Source organism: Xenopus laevis, chromosome 2L (assembly GCF_017654675.1).
Source record: "Xenopus laevis strain J_2021 chromosome 2L, Xenopus_laevis_v10.1, whole genome shotgun sequence".
In the NCBI taxonomy this organism is placed as follows: domain Eukaryota; kingdom Metazoa; phylum Chordata; class Amphibia; order Anura; family Pipidae; genus Xenopus; species Xenopus laevis.
The window spans coordinates 165,543,482-165,563,187 of NC_054373.1; the positions used below are offsets into that span (position 1 = coordinate 165,543,482).

General features: G+C 39.3%; 1 protein-coding gene across 2 annotated transcripts in view; it reads left to right on the plus strand.

The window, feature by feature from the left end:
• Positions 1 to 19,706, plus strand: part of LOC108707568 (phospholipid-transporting ATPase IB) — a 425,456-nt gene that overhangs the window by 43,435 nt on the left and 362,315 nt on the right. For both annotated transcript variants that reach the window (XM_018245563.2, XM_041582662.1), the window contains exon 2: positions 1,180 to 1,324. In XM_018245563.2, coding sequence (XP_018101052.2) covers positions 1,180 to 1,324 — 145 coding nt within the window. The remainder of the gene's footprint in view (positions 1 to 1,179; positions 1,325 to 19,706) is intronic.

Genomic DNA, 19,706 nt, shown 5'->3' on the forward strand with positions numbered 1-19,706 from the left:
TGCCCTTTAAGTTTGTATATAACCTGCCTAATTGCTAGTTGATCCAGAGGAAGGCAACATTTGAAGCCTCTCCAATTTGCCTTTTTAAAAAACGAACAAAAAACTAGAAGGTTACCCCCTAAACCTGCCACCCTTGACACTGGGCCCTTGGGTGCCTATACAGAAAATACAGCCCTGGCGAAACGATGGCAATTTCTCCTCCACGTATTTTAATAGCTTAATTATTTGGTCCCTCGCAGCTCCACTGATCATGGCTCGGAAACACTGTAGTGAGTCACAATTGCTTGACCTGTGAATGAATGCGGCAGCAGGGTTCAGGCATTTACCATTAAAGTCAATCAGGCCCGGACTGGCAATCTGTGGGTTCTGGCAAATGCCAGAGGGGCTGCTATAAGGTGCCTTAGGAGCTTATTTGGCCTCTGTGTACCTGAAATGCCAGGGCCTATTTTAAGTCTCAGTCCAGACCTGAAGTCAATGGAGAAGCAAGATCATAATAAAGAGAAGGGAGTGCAGCAGCAGTAGGGCATGGGTGTGGATTTAACACATGGGAACAAGCTCCATCACTCACTGATTGACTGGAGTCCACACTGATGCCTCTGCCCCTGCATGGACACTTCTAGCTTCACATTACAAGCACATATTAGATCCACATGACTGTTGATGAACTACATCTCCCAGTATCACAAATATATATATATATATATACCTTTTTTTCTGTAACCAGGGGAGGGCCTATACATTGCACCATTTTGGCTTGTGGCCAAAGGCCCAGATCAATGCAATGAAACCTGATAAATGAGCCCATGCCTGTATTGTTAGTATTAGTATCATTCTGCCCCCTAATAATAATAATGATAAATAACGTCCCCAGGGTTGCTCAGCATTTGTAGGAAATGATTACAGTAAGTGATATATTTAAATACGGTATATTTCCCCTTGGAATGGAAGCGATGACGGGGTCGGCATGAGGATAACCAGAAGCAGGAGAGACCTTTGTCCCGTTTGGTATGACGAGTTGTGTCCCTCGGTGCCGCTGCTGCTGCTGATCTGTTACCCGGCGGCTCCATCTCTCCCGCATCTCCCATGTGCTCCTCCTCCCCCTCCTTCACCCACAGCTCCCGCCTCTCTCTCCCCTCCCTCTCCGCTTCCCTTTATCTGATCGCTGTGTGCTCCCGGCAGGTCCTCTCCGTTGCTCCTCGGGTTACAAGAAGGCGGATGATGAGATGTCGGGGGCCACGTCTAGTGCTGACCTGGGGGACTCCTCCGCCCGCACCATCCTCATCAACCAACCCCAGAGCTGCAAGTTCAGGGACAACACAGTCAGGTAAGAGAGAGGGGCACACAGGCTGCTGGGATTGGGATGCAGGAAGGAGCAGCATGGGATCACGTGACTGGCTGCCCCAGGCTGGTGTTGTACATAGTGCCCTGCTCTTGGCATCACTGTAACTCTCTGCCCCACCTGTGTCTCTATCTGCTTCCTCCTCCTATGGCTGGAATGTTTGTGTGGGTCACAAAGGGTTAAATATATCAGTGCAAGGACAGGATGGAGTTAATGCTGTGCTACCTGCGCTCCCCCTGGGCTTCCTTGGAGTTCCATAGACTTATAGGACATCACTAAGGCATTATTCTCAATAACTCATCAGGGTTGCCACTTCTAATTTTCAAAACCAGCCAAAGTGGGCTACAAAACCAGCCCAAAACTAGCCACAAGGCACTTCAAAAGTAGCCCAAAATGTGCAGGGAAAATACACCTTCTTCAAATTGTCACCGTTTTGCAAATGTTCCCGTCACCAGGGACGTAACTACAGAAGGGGGCCCAGGAGTTATCGGGGCCCCATATGGCCCTAATAGATATACAATTTCAATACATATTGGTAAAACAGCTCAACCTCTAGACATTTTGTTGGCCAGCACGTTTTTTCCCCCAAAATTGTCTGAAATTTAAGAAAATGCGAGAAAGGACAGGAGACTAGGGTACAGAGCCCAAAGTCTGGAAACTCCTGGCTTCTACACAAGTCAGTCCCATTGCATGCTGGGTATTGAAGTGTTACATTAAACTTTACAGTTGGAAAATTGTTAAACAAAAAACTACATTACCCAACATGCATTGGGAGTCATAGGCTTGGCACAAAGTACAAACCAGCCAAAGGCCCAAAAAGTAGCCCAAATTTGTACCTTGGCTAGTTTCTACTTTGTGCTTTAAATTAGTAGCCCAATTTGCCTGGAAAACAGCCAACCTGGCAACTCTGCAACTGATGTTTCTTCTTCCTTTCAGCCCCTGTTTCTTCCGTCCCATGTACTATGTACATTTTTATTCTTATATCGATACTGTGTACCCAGCGCTGTACAGTCTCACAGCAATTCATAATTATACACAGAGATGAAATGGCACAGAGTAAGAGACACAGGGGGAAATAAACATCTCTCATGTAGAGCTTACATTCTAAATTCTGTAGGTTGTGCTGTCAGAACATGCTTCAGCATAGTTATGGGTTTTAGATTGGAAGCTCTTTAGGGCAGGGTTGAGGGGAGGGCAGCAGAGACGGGCTGCCATATGTCCTGTCACAGGAGCCCTTTTGAGGCAAAAGTGTTGAAATAAAGTACAAAGGATCCTTTATGATGTGTAACAGTTGTTAGTTACATTCAGTATACAGTATATATATTGTGCAGGTCAACAAAGGCCCTCCTCTAGCCCCCCAGCATTCCATCGACAGCTGAACATCTGACTTACATAACCCCCAGTGGACATTCGAGGCTTCTGGCATGAACGTAGCCCCCCATATCTCTAGCTTCATGCCTGCTTCTTACTTTGGGTTCATTTTACTTGTTTTGCACTTACATGTTGTGTGTTGTCACATTCTGGCTTGCCCATAACAGCAGTAGTAGCAAAAAAGTATTTTTAGGGTCTGATTATTTGCTACTGTTTATGTGTGACAAGTGCTACTGTACAGAGTCCTACAAAGACTGCTACTGGGGCAGTTACACCAGTTTGTGCTCCCCTACAAACAGCCCTACTTCCTATTCCTCTACATGGGCTTTGCTTTTTACTATATATAGTAGATGCTGTCAGAGATCGCACTGGTGTTACAGCCGAAATGTTTGATTTTTATAATGAAAGCAAATTTATTTTGTTGTAGCCGAAACGTTTGAATTTTATAATAAAAGCAAATTTATTTAATATAAGTCCTGTGAGTGCGAACTCTGACATCATTTACAATTTACTACAACGTGGACTGCACCCAGGCACGAGTGTCGTGAGTGCTGGGACTCTCGGTTTCGTATATATATATATATATGTAGCACAATGGATCAGCACACACTGTTGTAAGTTAGAAGTAATAGGGGGTTATGTAATAAAAGGCACTAAGTTTGCCCAGGTGCAGTAACCCATAGCAACCAATCAGCAGGAAGCATTTACTCATCACCTGTTCAAAAGCAAACGTCTTATAGGTTGCTTTGGGTTACTGCTCCTGGGCAAGCTTAGTGCCTTTTATTACATGTGGGGGTACGTTTTAATTTCAAGCAAAAACACATTTTTATCCGACGTTTCGGTCCCACCTATTTAAGCCATTGTTTGTTACACCACATTATCCTTGAAAAAGGTCCCCAGGTGGGACCGAAACGTCGGATAAAAATGTGTTTTTGCTTGAAATAAACACTATTACTTCTAACTTACAACAGTGTGTGCTGATCCATCGTGCTACATACATGCTTTATTGATCGTGCACCACTGGCCACATCTGTCCGAGTGCTGGTACTGTGGGACTCTATATATATATATATATATATATATATATATATATATTCGTGCACCTGGGTACTCAACAGTCGAAGCAGTGTGCCACCCTACGCATAAACATATATATATATGTATATATATGTATATATACACACAGGTCAAATGGAGCGCACACCTTGGGGCACATTTACTAAGCTCGAGTGAAGGATTAGAATGAAAAAAACTTCGAATTTCTACTATTCGACCATTCGATAGTCGAAGTACTGTCTCTTTAAAAAAAAACTTCGACCACCTACTTCACCACTTTAAACCTACCGAGCATCAATGTTAGCCTATTGGGACCTTCCCCATAAGCTTTCTAACCTTTTTTTGATCGAAGGAAAATCCTTTGATCGATATTCGAATCGAAGTCGAAGGATTTTACTTAGAGGGTCGAATATCGAGGGTTAATTAACCCTCGATATTCGAACCAATAGTAAATGTGCCCCCTTATGTCTGAAGTATAAGGGTTAGTTCACACGAGGAGATTCAGGGAGATTTTGTCGCCTGGGGACTATTCGCCTCGTACTCTGAGTGACAATCTCCCCGAACTGCCTCAGCGTGTTTTCACATAGGCTATAACGAAAATTCGCCTGCGCTTAAGCACACGCGGCGATGCGTTTTCCATAGTCGCCCGAAGTTGCCTCACGGAAATGCATCACCACGTGTGCTTTAGCGCAGACGACTTTTTATTATAGCCTATGGGAAAACACGCTGACGCAGTTCGGGAGATTGCCGCTCAGAAGACGAGGCGATTAGTCGCAGGGCGACAAAATGTCCCGGAATCTCTAACCTGGGTTCAAATGCAACAGCGACAGCACTCCAAGGATTTAAACAAGATGATGAAGATAAAGCAAAAAGGTTTATTAGCATTCAACGTTTCAGTTCCTGATTGGAACTTTCATCAGGAAAAAACCAAACTACCAACTAGCAGTCCCCACGTGGGACCGAAACGTCAGTTAAAGATGCATTTCGCATGAAATAAAAAAATCTTTTTCTTCACCATATTACAGTGAGTGCTGATCCTTCAACTGCATATATCAATATTATTGATCATGCTACAATGGCTCTATTTGTCTGAGTGCGGGTACTGTGGGACACTCTATATGTGTATATATAGTGAATAAAGTACCCCCTCTTGTAAAATATAAGGATATTAAAAGTTACCGAGGAGTTTCATGACCATATAAAAACACGAGGCCGAAGGGGGTACTTTATTTATTATAATACACAAATTTCAGTGAGTCATGTGACAGAAATGACATCAGAACTCACCGTTTATAACTGATGACATCAGAACTCACCGTTTATAAGGATATAATTTACAAGATATTCATGGCTTTTGTGTATTATATAGTGAATAAAGTACCCCCTCTTGTAAAATATAAGGATATTAAAAGTTACCGAGGAGTTTCATGACCATATAAAAACACGAGGCCGAAGGGGGTACTTTATTTATTATAATACACAAATTTCAGTGAGTCATGTGACAGAAATGACATCAGAACTCACCGTTTATAACTGATGACATCAGAACTCACCGTTTATAAGGATATAATTTACAAGATATTCATGGCTTTTGTGTATTATAATCAAATAATCCAAATTTTAAAAAATGATTACCCTTTTCTCTGTAATATTAAAACAGTACATTGTACTTGATCCAAACTAAGATATAATTAATCCTTATTGGAAGCAAAACCAGCCTATTGGGTTTATTTAATGTTTACATCATTTTCTAGGGGACTTAAAGTATGAAGATCCAAATTACAGAAAGATCCATTATCCGGAAAACCCCAGGTCCCGAGCATTCTGGATAACAGGTTCCTTACCTGTATAGCTATATATATATATATATATATATATATATATATATATATATATATATATATATACTGTATATTTATATATATATATATATATATATATATATATATATATATATATATATATATATATATATATATATATATATATAGCATTCAAAAAGACCAGAAACTCCAGGATTTTAGTGCAAAACAAACACATTTTATGTGAGCTTAGACAGCCTGTATAAGCTTACATAAATGTTTTTGTTTTGCACTAAAATCCTGGAGTTGCTGGTCTTTTTGAAAGTGATATGAAATCTTACCATGCACCTGGGTAGTGAGTAGAAGCGGTGTGCCACCCTCCTGAAAAAAAAAAATATATATATATATGCACATACAGTATTTGCTATTACACTCAGGGCTGCCTTTAGTGGTGCCAGGGCACAATAGTTTTTCTAGGCCTCAATATTCATAACAGTTGCCAATATCCAACCTGCCTCACTTTGTAAAGGGGAAAATCAAATGTCATCTTTCTTTTCTAGAGAAAGGGCTGTGCAAGTGCTTTATCAATATCATTTAAAGGAACAGTTCAGTTTAAAAATAAAAACTTGGTAAATAGGCTGTGCAAAATAAAAAATGTTTATAATATAGTTAGTTAGCCAAAAATGTAATGTATAAAGGCTGGAGTGACTGGGTGTCTAACATAATAAAAGCCATTTTTGGCTAACTAACTATATAAGAAACATTTTTTTATTTTGCACAGCCTACCCAGTTTTTATTTTTATACTGAACAATTCCTTTAAAGGGGAAGCTAAACTTTGTAGTATATTTTTGGGGTTTTAATCTACATTTTTCTTGCTTGGGTTTTGTTCCTGTTCTGATGATCACAGGGTGGCAAAATAATTTGTGCCTATTGGTGTTTTCATATAAGTTCCCCCATTAAATTGTAAAAAGCAAGGACATGCTTTGTAGTACATTAGACTAGTGTTGATTTAGCGGGTAAGGCTCCAATAATCTAATATTCTATACACAGTAGGATATTTTTATGACTATAGATATATCTATATTTATTGATCAAGAATGTGTGAAATATGTTTACAGAATTGATTTGCCTTGTATATTATAACCACAAACACTGCAAGTAAACATTGTTTTGTATCTATAATATATTTTATATGACCTCAAATTAATGAGAATGTAAATACTAAAAATAGTCAGTCAAGGTTGCTGACACTCAGGAGAGAACTACTGAGTGGAATGTCTGGTACTAGAAGTCTAAAACTGCAAATATCTCACAATAGGCCATCTGCCATAGAGTCCATTGAAAGCAAATAATACAAATTTTTAAAAATTATTTTCTTTTTCTCTGTAAAAATAAGAGTACTTTGTACTGGATGGTGATTAAGCTGTTGGTGCAAGCTGCTTTTGGTGGCAAAGCAATCTTAATGAGTTTTTTAAAGTTCAAATATTTTTAGCAGACTTAACATATGAGGATCCAAATTAAGAAAAGACCCTTTATCCGGGAAACCCCACATCCCAGGCATTCTGCAGAACAGGTCCCATACTCGTACAAGGCTCCCTAGTTTAGGCATGTCAAGTCTCTTGAATTTTATCTCTTACATGTTTTTTGAGTTTGATGTTTATGTTTATAAAACTCCTATTCTTATGTGATATTCAAATGTACACTTGATACCCTTGGGGGTTATTTATCAAGGTCCGAATTTATCTCAATATTGGCTGCTACAAACTCTGAACTAAGCCGCTCGTGTTTTTAATTTATTTTTATTTATTATTAAATTTTCCCAAAAATTATTTTTGTGGGAAAAGCTCTGATTTTCACAATTTTTTCATGAATTTTCTCAGAAAATTCAGAATTTTTTGTAGTTTTCACACGAAAGCTCCGAAAACATTGTGAAATTGCCCGAAACCCCCGACCCAACCAAAAATCAATGGGACTGTTCCCATTGACTTTTATGCAACCTCGACAGGTTTGAGATGCCATGTTTTTATATTCGGGCTTTTTAGCCCTCGGGGTTTAATAAATTCCGAAAAATTTGTGATTTTTTTAAAAGCCTATTATAACACCGAAAAAATCACGAATTTTTGGGATTTCTGTGATTTTCAGGTATTCGGAGTTTAGTAAATAACCACCTTGGTGTTTTTCTGTAATTTTTGTTTTTTACAGTTATCAAAACTTCTGACATTCATCTGACTTTTTCAGACTTTCTGAAACTGTTAACACTGTTTCTTCAGAATTAAAATCATTTCAACAATCTTGCTTGTTTACCAAACCATATTCCCACTTATACTGTTTGAATTAAAGGGGTTGTTCAACTTTAAATTGACTTTTGCAGGGCCATTTATCAAAGGTCGGATTTTAGAGGTGTTTAAAACCACGACTAAACTGACAAACTACGAATGTCATGGAATTTATTAAAATATGCACATAAAAAAATTGAAAACAATGTGCTAAAAAATACAAATACCTCTAAAACCTCTAAAAGTTTGATTTTTTCGGACAATTACTAACGATAAAAAAAATCAGAAAACGTCTTAAAAGTGCTAACTGATTTAAAAGTCCTAATTGATCTAAAACGGTCCAATATGATCAGCCTAGCTCCCAATGACTTCAATAGGACACTAAGGAGCTATTTTTTTTAAAAGCTCCTATTCAAGATTTTAGGAGGCAGATTTTTCAAAATGTGAGTGTAGAAACTTACCCACGTTCTGTTCATATCCTATGGGAATTGTAGTGTAGAGAATGATATTTTGATACAATTTGCAATTGGTTTTCATTATCTGTTATTTTTGATTGAGTTATTTAGCTTTTTATTCAGCAGCTCCCCAGTTTCAAATGGTCCAAATTACCCCAGCAACCATGCACTGATTTGAACAAGAGACTGGAATACGAATAGGAGAGTACCTGGATAAAAAAATGAGTAATAAAAAGTAGCAATAACAACATATGCATTTGTTTTTTAGATGGGGTCAGTGACCCCCATTCGAAGGCTGGAAAGAGTCAGAAGAAGACAAATAATTCAAAAACTATAAAAAATAAAAATTGAAGGCCAATTAAAAATTGCTTAGGGGACCTGTCGCTCTTAGAAATAATTCCAAATTATTTTTTATCATGTTGAGCAAAATAAAACTTACTTACACTACATTTATTATTTAAATTTTGTTTCTTTAAACCTTGGAATTACACAATTACAGCACGCAGGCAGGAGCCATTTTGTGGACACTGTTATTAAGACAAGTTGTGTATCACCCCAAAATCTTGTGTATGCGCCCGAATGGGGGACCTAACACCCATACACATTGCCTGAAACAATTATATAGTGTGAGAAGGGAGGGGTAATATGGGGAGGGCAGTGACATGTAGGAAGTGCTGAATGGAAAGTGAAAGTAATTGACTGCCCCACCTCTGTGCCTAAGGCATAAAGGCGGGGCAGGTAATATTTGATTGACAGCTGAGATATTTAAACACCTTTAAAACAGGTATGGATGCTTTAATGAAAAAAACAATTTGGGTTCCATGTTTATTTGCAAATGACTTTTGTTATGCAGCTTTTTATGTGTAGGTGACAGGTCCACTTTAAAATTAGCCATTGTGTAACATACTAAAAGTGAACTGAAGGGTGAACCATCCCTTAAACTCCCAACTGTGGTTTCTAGGTTGAGCAGTTGAATGCTATTTTATCTTATTAACTAAAAAATTCTGCTCCAGAGTCCAACACTATTGAGTAAAATAATGTTGGGAAAACTGCTACTGGAATGAAGTGCATTTCGCCCACCGACAGCCTATCTGTTGCTATTGATGTACAGCATCCAGAAACATTCAATTGCTATTGGTAAGGGGGTTGCTGGGAGTTGTACTTTAACAACCACTGGAGACTGCTGTGACTGTGTGATAGAAGTAAAGTCAGACTCTATAATTGTAATTTATTATAGCAGATGTTATAGGGAAGGCACACACCTCATGAATCCAGACATATTAATCAAAGTAGAGACATTTGCTTATTAAATAGAGGGAGATGAGCACATAGCAGCAGGCGGTTAGCACCATCTCTGGAGTAGCTGACAATCTCCTCTGTAATCACATATCTGCAGCTGGCACCTCAGTGATAAATCTATCGAAGAAAGATCTCCAAGCCACACTGCAGGGTGACAGTTGCTGAAGGATCCTCTGACAGTTTCACAAAGTGCGTTTGATACACAAGATGCGTTTCTGTAAATGTCTTCCGATTTCATTGATCTAAGTTGTATGTATATTTTTTATTTCCATAGCGCTCCTTGAGGGCGAAGCACTGTACAGCAGAAAAATAAATTAGTAGAACAAACAGGGGGTCATCCCAATAATAAATACCAATTAGTACATTATTAAAATACAATTCACATAAATATAAAGTATAGTTACAATACAGATTTAAGTGCTCAGTGTCAAGGAGACAAAAGGATGGAGGTCCCTGCCGAGTAGGGCTTACAGTCTAAACCTCTAAAGATTTTAGTTTTTCGGAATTTTTTTAACGAAAAAAATGTATCCAAAAAACTTCTAAAAGTCCGAATTAATTTAAAACGGTCCAATAGGGTCAATGCAGCTCAGTGGCGTAACTATAGAGGAAGCAGACCCCACAGTCGCAGGGGCCCTGGGGAACAGGGGGTCTGCTTACTCCATAGCTAATAAAAAAGCCCCCTCCTCCCCAGCTATTCTCATACCGGCAAGAAAGGGGACGGCAAGTTGGGCGGGATGTGGACGGGGAAGGGACGGGACCTGAACAGAGTCGGGTGGGGGATGGGCAGAGGCGAGAAGCGGGCGGGAGGATGGGGATCGAAGTGCGCCTGGCTCCTCTGCAGGTTTTTTTGAAGGGGGGCCTGTGCAGCCTAGTTATGCCACTGGCGAAGCTCCGATTGACTTTTATAGGACACTAAGGGGCACATTTAATATAGGTCGAGGTGAATTTTCGAAGTTAAAAACTTCGAGCTATTTTTTGTGTACTTCGACTAGGGAATAGTCCAACTTCGATTCGAAGTTGAAAAAAACTTTCTAAATTTATCATGTACTTTCTCTTTAAAACTTAGACTTTGACCATTCACACCTAAAAGCGAATACGGACCACTTCGACCCCCAAAAACCTTCGACCGCTATTAGGTTGGTCTTTGAATTCGAAGTTCGAAGTTTTTTTAACTTCAAACTTCAACCCTTGATAAATCTGCCCCTAAGAGGCAACTTTATCAAAATGTGAGTTTAGTGCTTAATAAATAAAAATGTACCCACGTTCTATTCATTCCTATTGGGGTTTTAGAACCTTATTTTTCAGTGGGTGAAAGTTAGAACTCACCATATCATAAATACAGTTCTAAAAATCACATAGGAATGGACAGAACGTGTGTTGCAAGGGTTTCATTAGATTTTAGGGTCCCTGCTTCTTCTCATTATTGAGGGCAGGCAGATAGAAGGTACTGGCACCATCACATTTCTTGATTCTCTTCTCTGTTTAGCCAGAGATTTATTCTTTGCTGCCCTGTATCACTGCCCTTCCTTCTCCTTTATCTGTTTATATTTAGAGGTTAATGTATCCACTCCGGTACATAATATTTCCATTAAGTCTAGTGAGCACATATAAAGGCCATGGAACTCCAAATTGACATCTAATATCACTTTAGTCTAGCAGGGCTGTTCAGCTTGAGGCTCACAGGCAGTTATTGGACATTTGACACAAGTGGTAAATCAAATCATAATATAAAAAATGTTAAAGGAGAAACAAACCCTTAATAAAAAAATCCCTTCCCTACATAGACCCCCTCCTTCCTCCCCCCCAGCCCAGCTGCGACCCCAGGCAAATGCCATAACTGTTTACTTACCCCTCCGCGCAGATTCTGTCCAGCAGAGTTCATGGCAGCCATCTTCTTCTCTTATGTAATCTTTGTAATGAGACGGGCGCATGCGCAGTTGGAGCAATTTTTCTGCTACGCGACAACTGCGCATTTGCCGAAACTCGCGAATATTGCCGGTCTCATTCCGAAGATCACCGAAACTGCTCAAGATGGCGCCCGTGATCTCCGCTGGACAGAATCTGCATGGAAGGGTAAGTAAAGAGTTAGGGGCATTAGCCTGGGTAGCAGCTAGGCTGGGGGGGAGGGGGTCTATGTAAGGTAGGGGGGTAGGGTTTTTATTATTAAGGGTTTGTTTCTCCTTTAAACAGTGGTGGAATAGGGCATCTGCTGTTTCTTATCATTCCTAGGTATATTGTATTCGTTTTACTAGAGCAGTAGTATTTTATACGTCTCTTTTTTATGACATCATCAGGTTCCCAAAATGTGGGGCTGTGGCCAATATGGGGCTTGGAGCAGTTTAAGAGGGGGCTGGGATTGGAGGCCAGTTAGGGTGATATTTGGGAATAATTATTTTTGTCCATGTACGTACCTAAAAGCAAAACTTGAAGATCAGTAATGGTGAGATTTGGCCCGAAAGCTTAAATTATGTCCTAGATATTCTTTGAACTAAGAGTGATACATTGCTGGTTCCCTATATTTTTAACATTGTTATGAGCTAATGGGGGACCTGCCAAAAGATTGAAGCTGCAAGGAAGGCTATCATGGAGCTCCTATCATGCATACCCATCTGCTGATCCTACGTCACACACATTCAGATAATTAGCAAGCTGGGGCACTTGTTCATTATGTGTGTGCCTCAACATGGCCGCCTGCACTGGGAATTCTCTTCTGGTTCGGGCGGTGTTGTTCTGGCAAGGGGGTTCTATACATTGTTCTGTAGATTGTTTGCCCAGACCTGAGTGCGGGCTCTGCTCCTCCGTCAGGGAAATTTTTACGTGCCCTTTAAGTCTAACAACCATTGGCATCAAGTAATGTAGCATAGTTATCTGGTTGATAATTGCTGGTGTGTATAAACAGCTTTGGGACAAACACAATGGTATGCAGTGTTTATTTATATTTATGTGATTGTATAGCCTGGTGTAAGATTCTGTTGCTGAGCACCACTGCTTTTTTTGTGCAGCTGTGTACACTAGCTTCAATGCAGAAATTGCCCTGGGGTTGCAGAAATCCTGAATATATCCAAATAATAGAGAGTTGATATAGATATAGAAAAGAAAGCTAAGAAGCAAGTCTGACAGATAATGGGAGAAAAGAGCTGTGAGGGTCCTTATGCCACCCACTAACCAGTCACCTATACAAGTTTGTTTAGTTCATAGTGTCATGAAATATTCTGTATGAACTGTTTGCTTTCTTATGAGTCTGCTAACTTATGCCATTCACTATCCAGTCACTTATATCAAACGATTCACTGTTGCTTCTAGTTAATTGTGTCACATAATGTTCTTTCTGAACTGTTTGCTTTGTCTGTGAGTTTTCTTACTTATGCCTCTCGCTAGCCAATCACCCTTATGAACTGTGTCACTGTGTCTTGTAGCTTATAGCCTCACATAATGTTCTACCTGAACTGTTTGCTTTGCTTGTGAGTCTGCTAACGCATGTCTCACTAGCCATTTACCTATATGAATAATTAAACTGTTTCTTCTGGTTCATAGTGTCATATAAGCTTCTGCCTGAACTGTTTGCTTTGCTTGTGAGTCTCCTTACTAGCCAGTCACCTATATAAACTGTTTTACTCCATTCTAGCAGATATCACTATATGCATTTTTAACTGCTTCTTGTGGTTCGCTGGGGCATATTTATTAATTGGTGTAAAAACGGCAGCATAATTGGGCACACATTGGCAGGCATTTTGTAAAAAATGGAGTAAAAATTTAATTTTTTTAACACGCTTTTTCCGCAGGAAGCAGTTTGATATAACGGCAGTAATCCTGGCATTCGCTTAGCGTAAAATAATATACCTTGATAAATTTACCATTTATTTTACACAGGTTTTTACACCGTTTTTTGGTGTTTTTAATTTTACACAACATACTAAATAGACCCATAGTTCTCACACTATGATTTCAAATATATATTCTGTGTAGGGCAGTATCACATGCCTTACTACAACCCAGATCACATAAGGTGGCAGATCCGCTTGTTTGGCGATGAGGTAGGCGATATCGGGCCGATCCAATCGTGGGCCCTACACCAAAGGGCAGATTTATTAAAAATCATGGTCAACAGTGGCTTGATTTTACTACTAACATGACTTTGTGCAAAATTGAAGATTCGCTATTTTCTTGTATGATTTTTCTAACAAATATCCCAAATCATACAATAATCCAAAACCTTTTGTATTTAATGGGAAGTATATCTTCAGCATTCAGGAAAATCAGAAGTTTTTTCCACGATTTGTCCCGTTCTAAATGTTTAAACTTGCTTGTACTGTAGTAGTGGAAAAATGCAAGTTGTAAAAATTGCTGTTTATTTTTTAATGGCTTTACGCAGTCTGAATTTACCTATTTGTGATTTTTTAATACGTAGGCACAAAACCACACTAAAATAAGTTGTGAATAATGGCAAAATGCATGGTCATAATTAGTTGAGATTTTTGTCTGCACTGGAGACATTTGATGGGTGTTTTTATGGACCAAAGAGGGTTCTTTAATTAAAATGACACCAGTATCACATATATTCACATATCTGAGCTACAAACATACATCAGGCCTCACAGACATGCCTGTCACCCTTCTTAATGTGGTTTATATTTACAGCTTAAGTAGATTACAGTCAGCCTGCTTTGCACAATGTCATACACATCGATTTCACAGTGTGGGTAATCATGCATCTTGGTTTGTTGTAAGTGCAAGCTTTTTTTATATACAGGGATGTATAAATCTTAGTACTGAAACTCGTTATCCAGAAAGCTCCGAATTATGGGAAGGTCATCTCCCATAGACTCGCTTAGACATTTTAATCAAATGATTCAAATTTTTCAAAATGATTTCCTTTTTCTCTTTAATTACGAAACAGTACCTTGTACTTGATCCCAACTAAGATATAATTAATACTTATTGTTTAAATGATTTTTTGATGTTATCAGGAAAACCCCTGGTCGCGAAGATTCTGGATAACAGGTCCCATACATGTACTGTGCTTGTTTACTAGTGGGACAATATCAATAAAACACATTAGGGGGCACATTTACTAAGGGTCGAATATCGAGGGTTAATAAACCCTCGAATTCGACCCTCGAAGTAAAATCCAACGAATTAGAATATCGAATTCGTAGGATTTACCGCAAATCCAACGATCGAACGATCGAAGGAAAAATCATTCGATCGAACAATGAAATCCTTTGAATATAACGATTTGAAGGATTTTAATCGATCGATCGAAGGATTTTCCTTCGATCAAAAAAACCTTAGAAAAGTGATGGGGAAGGTCCCCATAGGCTAACATTGTACCTCGGTAGGTTTAAACTGCTGAAATAGGTAGTCAAAGTTTTTTTTAAAGAGACAGTACTTCGACTATCGAATGGTCGAATAGTCAAACGATTTTTACTTTGAATCGTTCGAATCAAAGTCGTAGTCGAAGGTCGTAGTAGCCTATTCGATGGTCGAAGTACCCAAAAAAATACTTTGAAATTCGAAGTTTTTTTCATTCGAATCCTTCACTCGAGCTTAGTAAATGTGCCCCTAGGTGTCATTTATCAACACTGGGCAAATTTGTCCATGGGCAGTTACCCATGGCAACCAAACAAATTGTTGCATTCATTGAAAATCATGGTCAAAACGAAGAAGTATCTCCAACTCGTTTTTTTTTAATTGCTTTATGGCCATTAGAATTTGTGTGCCTCGTTCATTGACATTAAATATCCTTGAATATTTTCTTTAATCCAAAATGGCAAAAAGAGTTTGTTTTGGCAAAATGAATAAAAATGTTTCCTACTCTTCAAAAAATTGTTGAGAAGATGCTACTCTATTGACCCCTGTTTTACTTTCCATACACTTCCATTGACCACTTTTTGCTCTCTATATAAAGTCAGTTCTGTTTCACAATAAAATAGGGATTATTTATTTTTGCAGTTTATGAATAGGTTCTTAAACCTCTTAAAAATCATAGGTCTAAATTATGACAGTTACTCATTTCATAAATTATGACAGTTACTCATTTCAACCAACCAGAAAAAAGTTTTTGTCTGTCTGAGCACTGATCTGATTGGTTCCTACAAAATACCCCCTTGTGTAATAAAGGCACAAACTTTGCCCAGGGACAGTAACCCATAGCAACCAATAAGGTGTTTGCTTTTAAACAAGGAAATACTACCTGCTGATTGGTTGCTATAGGTGATAAGAATTGTAGCAAACTTATATAGCACCTTATAGCACATAACCTCATATGTTTGTAAATCAGTCCAGTTGTGCTTTAAAGGTTACATTTATGAATCTGATATAGGGTTGCTTACACTAGGGGTAGGGATCATTTACAAATGCAGTGCAAGTTTGGATGCAAATGTTGTCCTTATTGAAACTATGAATTGAAGGTTCCTTTGTCCATACATGCTCCTTACACTTCTGTATAGTTCCATATAGTTACACTTCATCTGCTTCTTCTACTGCATTGTTCACAAATTTGCCTATTGTGGCAGTTATCCTAAGGTTCCCATTGAAGGTTGCGTTAACATGAATTGCTGAGAGTTTGGAGATTTTTAATTTATCTTTGAATACAAATTTTTATATTTTATTATCTGTCCCTTATTGAGCCTTTGAGTGCCTGCAAGCCCATGTTATTGTTTACGGATGTCTGCTCCCTAAGATGAGGGTCTGGAGCACTTGGACCACCCTTTATCCTGGGTGAGTGCTTCTACAGTTAGTCCTTTATGTGTATCGATTGCCAATAATCTAATAAAGCCGTGTGAGCAGATGACATATAATTGATTTCATATACAGTATACTCTCCAAATATGTCCAGTTCCAGTTGTTCAGTTGTTCTAAACCCTGTAAGAAAAACATAACAGTATGAATCTTGGGATGCCACCTTTGCTGGTGTCTTATACCAGCCTCACAGAATGAATGAAGGTAAAGGGTCACCAAGCTGAACTTTCTTGCGCACTTTCCGAAGGGGAACATTGGCCCCCAGTGATTCTTATAGGCACAACAAATTTAGTGAAGAGCAAAATAGAGAAGTGGAAGGTACTTCACGTAGTACACTGAATATTAATGGCAGGGGGTCGACACATCACATCAAAGCAGTTTCACATTTATTACTCATAGCACAAGTTGTTAGTCTCAGCATACCAGGATCTCTCAGTTTTATCTCAGAGGGATTTACACACTACCCTGGGTCCACTAGAGTACCTAATGTCTGATGGGCATTACCTGGGGAACTAGCCGATTCTACTTGTTGGAGCTCACAACTGCTCTTACTAGCTCACCCTGTCTCCCTCACACACTAGAGTCTCCTATAACAGTTACTACTCTGACACTTACTACATGCACTCATTTATGGGGTCCCTGTCCCTGATGTCTGCTAAGATGTTTGGCCTACCTAAGGCTTTCTGCCACAAGTCCTCCAGCATATCTACTTACTCCTGTGAGGATAGTCCAAGGAAAGAGAACTAAGCAATCCCTCACCTTTTCTAGAATAGAAAATATGAGAAACATCCCTGGGCCATTGGGAACAAATTCCTCACAGGGCTCTCAAAGTCGACCCACTGATGCTGGTTTTGTCCTACAACATAGCTAAATTGTGAGATATGGATTCAGCACATGTATATATGTAGGTTCTGATGTGGTCCTGAGAGTGTAATAAACTCAGTATGAAAGCAGAAATAAATACGTTGAATTTCAAACACGAAAACGACTCTTTGTTACAGCATATTTCCATAAAGGGTCCTTGAAGCGGCTTTGGTAATACTGTGGAACAATACAGGCACCATTCCAGCCAAGTATCAACAGTCTGTTGAAAGCAGGAATAATGAGCTTGTGGTAATCAGATAGCGCTTTGAAGCCTCTATTCAGTTATGGTATGACATTGTTTTGATGAAGGAGACTGGTTTCACAGAAGGGGAGGGTGATATTCACTCACGTTGAGGGCTTCTTTGCACTGATGTTTTAATTGGTGCATTATTCGTAATATTATGCGTCAGGGACAGATGGAGAGGTAAAAAATTGACTAATTTGGGATCATGTGGGGCATGAAATATTGTATGGGCTTTGTAGCAGCAGTTAAAGGACCAGTAACACCATACATTGGAAGAGCATCATCAAAGTTTAGATATAATGTACTGTTACGGTGGTCATACATGGGCAAATCATGCACTAAGTTTAGATATAATGTACTGTTAGGGTGGTCATACATGGGCAAATCATGCACTAAGTTTAGATATAATGTACTGTTAGGGTGGCCATACATGGGCAAATCATGCACTAAGTTTAGATATAATGTACTGTTATGGTGGCCATACATGGGCAAATCATGCACTAAGTTTAGATATAATGTACTGTTAGGGTGTCATACATGGGCAAATATTGCACCGATAGGTCCACCTTGAGTGGACAATATCGGGCTGATCCAATCATGGGCCAATGATCGCATAGCAAGGCCAATAAATAGTGATGTGCTGGTCGGGCTTGTGTTTGCTTTTGCCTACAGTTGTCTACATTTAGCAGTATGGGTGCCACATATTGAAAGTTGCCGTGTGTGCAAAAAGGAAAAAGGCATACTACTTAATTTGCCCCTGACATTTGCACATTGTCCACATTTTTATAAGGAAATAAATATGCAAAATTGCATCAGTACAGTCACCAATCGCAACCAGTATGAAGTTAGCAATCTGTCCGTTGTCTTTCAGGTGAAGCCAAAATATCATGTCTATGGAGAAACTAACAAACTGCACTCCTGTTAGTTAGTTTCCCTATTTGCCAAATTTTATTCCTAAAAAGACTAATCTTGATTGCTCCCCTCGCAGTTCATTTAGTTCCACAAATTCTCACTAGCAGTAATTAAATAGGGGGTGCTGTTGCAAAATGGTTGCCAGTGCCATCTGCCAAAACGGCCTTGGCGTTTGTTTAAGGAATCATGCAGCTGGCAAATTTCTGTTAATTCAATAAAATATATTTGTGCTGTGATTCTGCTCTACCTGCCAGATGTCCCCAATCTGATTCCCCACATGGGCTGAGCTGTGTACAGCAAAGTGTGGGTATAATGCAACTGCCATCTAATTCTATTTAAAATGTATTTGTGGCTCATATTCTCTTTTTGTTCTCATATGTTATACATTCCCCCCATCTCTGAGATTTCAGAACAGCGATTAATCAAAGTCTGGGAACATTGTGCCGCCTCTCGTACCAGCTAATACTGATGTATGTACAGATGTACGAGAGGAAGCCATTAGGTATGGAACATTTATAAAGACGCTGAGAGATGCAAATGGTCCTAGTATTTACATATGTACTGGTTTAGCCTTACAGCTCATTCTGGGAGACAGTGTATCAGTACAGGAATATATTTGCCAGGCTCAGAGATGTAACAGGAGAGATTTTAGGTTTACCCTTGATTAGCGGCAAAGGAAACTTAAAATCACTGAGGGGGGAGTTCGTGGCAGTATTTACCATATAGATACTCAATGGCTTGTGCCTACAGTTGAAACTTTAGTGGGACGGCCCTCGGGTGTCTATATGGTAAATACATTTTTTTCCCAAAATAAAAAAATAAATAAAAAATCTCCCCTGCCACTGCTAGATACCGTCTGACTATATCAACAGTGGAGGGTACAGTGTAGTGATGTAATACAGACAAGAATTACGCCACTTCCACGCATGTGCAATGCATAATTTTCGTACCACACATGATCAGATGCTGCACACTAGAGCGGCACAGAACCAAAATTCTCCACTGCTCAGGTAAAAAAAAGTAATGCAGTACACTGCCAATTTACTTACCTTTCCAATGTAACCCTAGTGCAGACTTAAAGGACATGTAAAGCCTACATTTTCCTACCATGTATATAAGTTGGGCACATCTTCCCCACCCAAGCCACGTCATTGTACTGCAAATACCCCCTCCATTTGCCTGCGTCATCACATTTTCCTAAAACAAATAGCAGCTTTCACCTGGCGGCCATTTTCCCTCTGACACATCATCAGTAACATTGAGACATGTATGCTGTAAAGTTCATGCAATGCAGAATGCAGATTTACAGACACAACATACTTTGATAAAAAGTTCTGCTGGGGTTG